The sequence below is a fragment of the Pteropus vampyrus genome, unplaced genomic scaffold, assembly GCF_000151845.1.
Source record: "Pteropus vampyrus isolate Shadow unplaced genomic scaffold, Pvam_2.0 Scaffold131, whole genome shotgun sequence".
NCBI classification, from domain to species: Eukaryota; Metazoa; Chordata; class Mammalia; order Chiroptera; family Pteropodidae; genus Pteropus; species Pteropus vampyrus.
The window spans coordinates 2,555,392-2,562,314 of record NW_011888912.1 but is presented as its reverse complement, the minus strand read 5'-3'; the positions used below and the strand labels follow the sequence as shown (position 1 = coordinate 2,562,314).

The window sequence follows — 6,923 nt, the reverse complement described above, 5'->3', positions numbered from 1 at the left end:
TGACGTCGCTCATGGGTGCTAGTGCACCGCACCGCGTTTTAAAAGAGAAGCCGTTCGGTTCACTAAGTCACAGAAACAAGACCCGTCTTTTGTTTCGTCTGTCGGTCGTGGGACCTAAACATCACCGGCTCCAGCATGGTTTGACGTGGTTTTAGGTAATCATTTAACTTCTACCCCCATCCACACGCGTGGCTACAGGGTCAAAGCATCACACGAGAAACAGCGCAGGTGCTGGGTACGGTGCCCGCACGTGGCAGGTGTCCTGTAAATGCCAGCTGTTGACACTACGGTGCTTTTCCCTTTGTCCCTGCCAGTCCCTGGGCTGGGCCAGCGCTGCTGGCTGCAGGCGCGGTCAGCTGAGCACTCCCCGGCACTCGAGCCGGGGTCTGATTCTCTGGGGGGGTTGGGTTTCCCAGCTGACTCCTGCCACATTTCTGACCTGCTGTCTGGGTGGTGCTCTCTCCCAGGTGATCAATCATTTGAAAATGACTTTGGAAATCTGCACAAAGATGCGACAACGAAGAGGTTCAAGTCCAGACACAAGCCAGTGTCTTCACCTGCTCGTCTCCCTACGCTGTGGAACAAAGCGGGTGCCGGGGGTGCCAGGTTTGGGCTGTGATGAGACTCGCGCCCTTGTGGGCAACCACTACCCACCGCATAAGAGACGGGGAAGGACGGAGCGCAAAGGGGCTGAAGCGGAGTAAAAGGCGGATGAGAGCCAAGTCCGGCTGCTGCCCTTCGGTCTTCTGACTAATTGTCAGCTCCCCACACACTCCGAGACTGAGAAAAGGAAGCAAAAAGCAATGCTGAATGGTATGGAAACTCTTTCCGATCCTAAAAATCCATCCCTGGCCACACGGCTGCTTACGTAGTGAAAATAAAAATAAAACTAGGAATGCCGACTCAACGCAACCGACGCTGAACTGACCCCGCTCTGCTTTGGGAACTGGAGCTGACCGCCCTGACACAGTGGGCCGCAGCACCTCCAGACCAACCAGCCTCGGACCTCGGGTCCCCTGCGTGGGCCCCAGCGGTGAGAAACCACGGCCGAAGCGGAGCACCTGGCGGCTGCTACTGCCCCCGCCCCCGGCTTGATCACAAATATCAGTGTTTTCAGCCCATACTTTTCTCCTGAGCTTCAGACTAACTACTCTCTGGATGCTGCTATCTGAACGTCCCAAAGCATCTCAAACTCATCTGAAAGTGATGCCACTTCCCCCCTGACAACCGTCTGCCTCCTGCGTTTGCCAGCCAAGTCGTCACCCAGACAGGAGACTAAGGAAGGACTTTGTCGACTTTCCGTGAGCAGACTTAAAAAAAACCAAAAACCGATATCCCAGTGATTTTAATTAGAGAGGAAAGTTGGTTAGTCGACTGCACCCTGAATTAGCATTATTCACCCAGACAAACGTCTCTCATTTCACGATGGCAAGTTTCACATGGAGTGGAGTAAAAGTGAACTCCAGATCGGTGTGTGCCCAGATGCAGCCTGAGACGTGCAAAGGCTGACACCAGCACACGAGAACAGCCTGGCGCTGCCTCAGGAGCGGAGGGGACGTCGCCCACCGACACGCCTGGAGGTCAGGGCCGAGGGGCACACGGACGGCTGTCTGAGGTCAATGACCCTTCGCCAGCCAGCTGCCGATCCGCTGCACTCTGGTCAGTCTGCAGAGCCGGTCGGCTCACGGCTTCCTTTATCTGCACTGACGGCTGGAGGGAGGGGCTTGTGCGAGGTCCTTGTGTTTTCTGCGGCGATGCTGGCCCTGAAGGAGTGGCGATCTCGATTAGACGGGATGCCACCACTCGGTCACAGAGGCAGCTCCAGCCCCAGCAACGCGAATGCCAACTGACCAACCTGAACCTGTCTCCGTCAGGGACCCAGTGCCCACCTGCTGGCCTACGCGCCTCGAGACGGTTCAGTACAATCCCCGGCTGGGCACATGGCCAGGACGCTCCCCGGTGTTTGTCTGTGGTCCTTCGTTAAGTTAGCAAATAACAGAGAACGCTGATGGGTGGTTACCTGGCTCTTGCTTTAAAGATGACTTAAAAATGCTAACTCGTCCCAATTGACTAGTTTCTAAGTTGACAGAATTTGTAAACTGGAAACTCAGTAACACGCGTGGCGATTAAAACCCCAGAGGGAGAGGTGCCGGACGTTTTTGTTCAGAGCCGTCATCACCGTTATTTTCGAATGCTGGAAAATTGATCCAAAGGCAACTTTTCTGCTCATCGTGACCGGCACATTGTGAAGTCGCTTCAAAGTGAGGACGCAGGCTAAGCCTTCGAGTTCATGAATGTACTTGTGTAGCTCGGTCAGAGCCGAAGGGACCTGGAGGTCACCCCCACCGCCCCAATTCAGGGGGTAGAGAGCAGCAGATCTGCAACGTGGAGACAAGAGTGCGACCCGGAGTGACCCTGGCATGGATGCCGGAGTCACTGGGAACCTCCTCACGGCTGAGAACAGGGCACTGGCGCGGGCATCGCCTGGGGGCTGAGACCCAAAGGCCAATGAGGCCCAGCGGCCTCAGTGGAGGAGGGGTGGGCGTCAGGTCCTGTGGGGGGTGGGCGTCTGGCTGGGGGGGGTGGGCGTCAGGCCGTGGGGGGGTGGGCATCAGGCTGAGTGGGGGGCGGCCTCTGGCCGTGTGGGAGTGGGCGTCAGGCTGTGTCGACCAGTTCCATTTTGTGCTCAGGGAATGAAAAACGTCGCTTGTGCAATGCAAGCTGGAGAAAGTAAACAAGGTCCGGCCGGCGGGCGGGTCAGCGTTTTCGCTGGGAAGGACGTTGTGCAATCTCTGGGCACGGTCAGAGCTTCGAAGCGGGGAAGGGCCACAGGTCCGCCAAGCGCAGAGCTCGCCTGCGTAGTGTCAGGGTGCCACGGGGAGGTGGGTGAGGCCGCTTCGGTGTCCCAGGGGCTGGAAGCCAGTGAGCTTGTTTCTTCTGAGTCACAGACAATGCCGGCCTGCCCCGCCTGGCCCCCCAGCCCCGCCTGGCCCCCCGGCCCCCTCCAGAGTCCCCCGTGAGCAGCCACTGCCCTAGTGCTCCCTCGGAGGGCCTCTTCCTTCACGGAGCCATGTAACCGCGGCCCTTCCAACAGGGCTGAGGGAGACCGCGCGTCCCCCGGTGGCTCCGGGTGGCAGTGCTTGGTGCTCCTTGGCGGCATGCTGGCCCAGAGGTCGCCTCTCTAACTGCAGCTGCTGGCAGGAAACCACGCGTCTCCAGTCACGGGGTGTGGACGAGGGCTGCAAGGCCTTTGACCTTCGCTCTGATAGCATGGTGACGTGCCCGGCACCTGTGTCTTCAGGGGAAACCGGAGCTCCTGCCACCACAAAGCCTCGGGCACTGCGGGTCACAGTCCCACCTGAGCCAACTGCGACTGGAGGACCAGGTGTGGGCGGCTGAGACGGCGGTCAGCTCTCTCGGGGTCTGCAGACACCGTCTTCCTCTTTCCTGCAATTCTGCTTCCTGGGTCCCCACCACGTCTGAACCTGGCACATCCTCAGCCTAAAGCCGGTGCTGACGGGGGACACAGGTATGGAGCCAGAGGCCTGACTGCTGCTCCCAGGCTGAGGGAGCCTGGGTGGGCTTCAGCCCTCCAGGGTGCCTCGGTTTCCCCATGGGAAGCTAGACAGCAGTATGTACTTTCCGGGGGCCTGAGGGGAATGGCGCGGCCGAGGTCGAGTGTCAGCACGGCGGCTCGTGCTTGCACGGGCACTGACCAGTCCCTAGCCGGTCCCCCAGAGATGCCGCATACGAAGCAAGGGTGCGGGTCCCACGTCTGCCTGTGAGTAGCAGCCGGTCGCAACCGGGTGTCAGAAGGCACACGAGCAGAGTGCCAGCACAGCAGCTCTCGTGGTTCCGGGGCCCCCTCGCCAAAGGCTGGGGTGCAGAGGAAACAGCCTCAGGACATCAATCTCAGTCCTGAGTGACATGCAGATCCGCGCTCTCCAGCACGGTCTCGAGCTGTCCCGACCCTGGAGGTTGGTCACCACAAGCTGGGGCTGCTGTGGGGACGCATAGCCAGACACTGAAATGGCTGGGCCGTGGCCACACTTTGGTGTCCAGGCTCCTAGGCTCTGTCCTGCTGTGGCCTCAAGCTCAGGGCAGGGCACGGCGGGCGGCAGCTCAGCTGAGAGGCGGTGCCGACCCTAACGGGAGACGCGGGGGAGGCTGCCGGGTGCCCCCGAGGGTCAGTGCCTAGGGACTGCGGTCACGGTGCAGACCGGGGGCAACGGGGCTCCTGCGGGAAGAGGGAGGGGACGCAGGGACAACAAAGGGAAAGGGCTCCCCAGGAAACACGGGCGCCAGCCTAAGTGGCAGAGAAGGTCTCCCGGAGCCCAGGGCTGAGGACGCGCATGCTGGAGCCCTCTCGGTCCTCCCTCGGATGGGACTATGAGAGAAACAGCTCGTATGCGCCCCTCGGTGTCCTGTAACTACACGTCCCAGCTGGCGTCCCAGACCAACAGGCCACACTCTGAGTTCAGGTCCACGGGGACTCGCACCGGAGGAAGACAGCGCCGAGCGGCTCAGTGGTCTCAGTTTCTTGCGTGTTCCCTCCGTACAGCTCCCCGGTAAGAAGCGGTGACTGCGAGTCTCGCCCCCCAAGGAGGAACTGCCCCCCGCGTGCCCGCTGCTGGAGCAGCACCCGCTTCTGCCCGAAGCACACGTGCACACGCAGACCACGCTCAAAACACCCGCGGCGGCTCGGCAGGGGACACTGCACTCCTCACGGCTGGCGGCCGGCGGCAGGGCCGCCTCCCTGGCTCTTTAGGCACGTTTCCTAGGGACTGAGGAGTGAGACTGCGCGAGTCACGACTTGCTCATGTCACTCGCGGACACCCAGGTGGGCAAAGGCGTTCGCACGCACGGACAGCAGAACCTGCACAGAACTGCGGGTTAGGCAGCAGTCCCGTGTCCCCTGGGGCTTTTCCTCTCAAAACACTGACCCACGCCACACAGGAATGGGAGCGACCGCATAGCCAGACACTGGCCCTGTGAGACAGCGTGACGAGGACGCCGAAACCTCGCTGCCACCGGATGCGGCTGTCCACTCTCACCCACGACTGCGAGGTGTCACCCGCCGTGACCTGCGGTGGAGACGCCAACGGGCCTCTGCCTGCCGCCCCCAATGCCCCCCCACGTGCTCAGGGCCGGCTGCGCCCCCACCCGTGACATGGGGAGCACGTGCCCAGGGGAGCCCTGCTTACCCGGAGCGCCTTGGCGGTCGGGGAGGGAGATGCTGGCGGGGACTCGGGCTGGGCCCTCCGGCTCCGTGGGAACTCCTTGCTCCGGGTGTACAGGGAGGACATGGTGCCTCCGCGGAGGACCCCGCTGGGCCTTTGCAGCTCGGGCCTCCTGGCCGCCCTCCCGCAGCGCCCCGGCAGCAACAGCGGCGGGCTCAGTCTGGGCTTGGGGCTGGTCCGCAGCCAGCTGCCACCCCGCGTGCCTGCAGGGGGTCCTCGCCTCTCCCTAAGGACACTTCTGTTGAGGCTTGTGCCCCGCCGAGGCCCGAGTCCAGGGAGGGTGGTCGGGGCTGCTGCGCAGACGAGCTGGGAAGGGGGTCCTTACGGGGGGAAGAGACACTGGCCCCCAGGAACCACGCCGTGTTCACAGAGCTGGACGGCTTCGCAGCGGCCGTGACAAGTCCGGCTGAGCAACGCAGAAACAGGAACACACGAGCGAGGAGCAAGGAGCGAGGTCTGGGAGAGGACGCGGCCGAGGCCGCCGGTCTGCCCAGCCTCCCCCGCAGAGGCCGCCCGAGCCAGGGCCCACGCACGTCTTCCCCTCCCTCCCGCTGACATTCCAAACCCGATTCGCTCCGCGGAATGCTGGAGCGCGGCCAAGGGCAGAGACTCACTTTCAGCTCACAAGTCGGGCTGCCACTTGCAGGCCACTTACAGGAGGAAAAACCGCGGCCGGCTCCTGGGCACGGAGGCCCCGGGCACAAGCCGCGGCGAAGCAGGCGGCGGCCCCAGCGCGGGGCCCTCTGGGCACGTCCCCAGCCGTGAGGACGGGGCCTTTGCAGCTGCCAGCGTCTAAGTCACGCAGCCCCTCCAGGCCCCCGTGCCGCGTCACCACTGCTGCACGGCGAGGACCAGCAGGCTGAAGCTTGGGTCCCTGCAGAGGGGGTGCTGCGTGCGTCAGAGGCCCGCACCCCGAAACACCACCACAAGGAGGCCAGATGGGCATGGGCGGGAGAGGGGGAGGGGTCCGGAACGAAGAGGGAACAGTGCATCGGGGGACGGCGGCCGCAGGACCACGTCCCCGCAGGGCAGTTCAGAGTTGAGAAAAGGGACCCACCGCTTGGTGCTGAGGGGCTTTGGGTGTGGCCTGGGAGCCTCGCCAGTGTGACCCCCGCCCTCTGTTGTCACCACTACCGCCCCCAATACTCTGGCCACGTGCTGCCTAAGCCGGTGGGTCTGCCCCGCAGCGACAGCTCCCTCTGGGCTCTCAGGAACCCTGGCCTGCCCCTCTCCGACGTGGGCAACAGGCTGTGCTGTGGACCTGCGTTACCAGTGATGCCCGTAAACGGGGTCCAACTGGGCAAAGGGGCGGGGGTGCCCACGCTGCGGAGCATGCTGGGTCCGGAACTATGAGGCTCCTGCCACTGGACGACAGCCAGCACCCCGCACGCCTCGCCCCGCAGCCACTGTTCAGCCTGGGTTCAGCCAGGCCCCCGTTTCGACGCAGGTTTTTTCAACTGTAAAGTGAGGGAGCTGGGCTAGAATAATGTCTAAAGAACTTTCCAGAAATAATTTTCTGTGACCTCGACAGTCCGGTGCTTTGTGCTCGAGACCCCAGCACACACCGCAGAGAGACAGGTGCGAACACTCGCCCTCCCGTGGCTTCGGACAGGCAGCCCTTCCCGACGGCCACAAGTAGCTGCACCAGACGCTGGAGAAGGGAGAACCTTGGCACTGTCACTG

General features: G+C 62.7%; 1 protein-coding gene across 1 annotated transcript in view; it reads right to left on the bottom strand.

The window, feature by feature from the left end:
• The window catches only part of LOC105296949 (protein phosphatase 1 regulatory subunit 12B-like), an 82,005-nt gene that overhangs the window by 21,869 nt on the left and 53,213 nt on the right, over positions 1-6,923 (bottom strand). Inside the window, exons 17-18 of the mRNA XM_023534778.1 lie at positions 5,896-6,114; positions 5,205-5,561 (exon numbers count right to left, since the gene is read on the bottom strand). Of these exons, the coding sequence (XP_023390546.1) occupies positions 5,205-5,561; positions 5,896-6,114 (576 nt within the window). The remainder of the gene's footprint in view (positions 1-5,204; positions 5,562-5,895; positions 6,115-6,923) is intronic.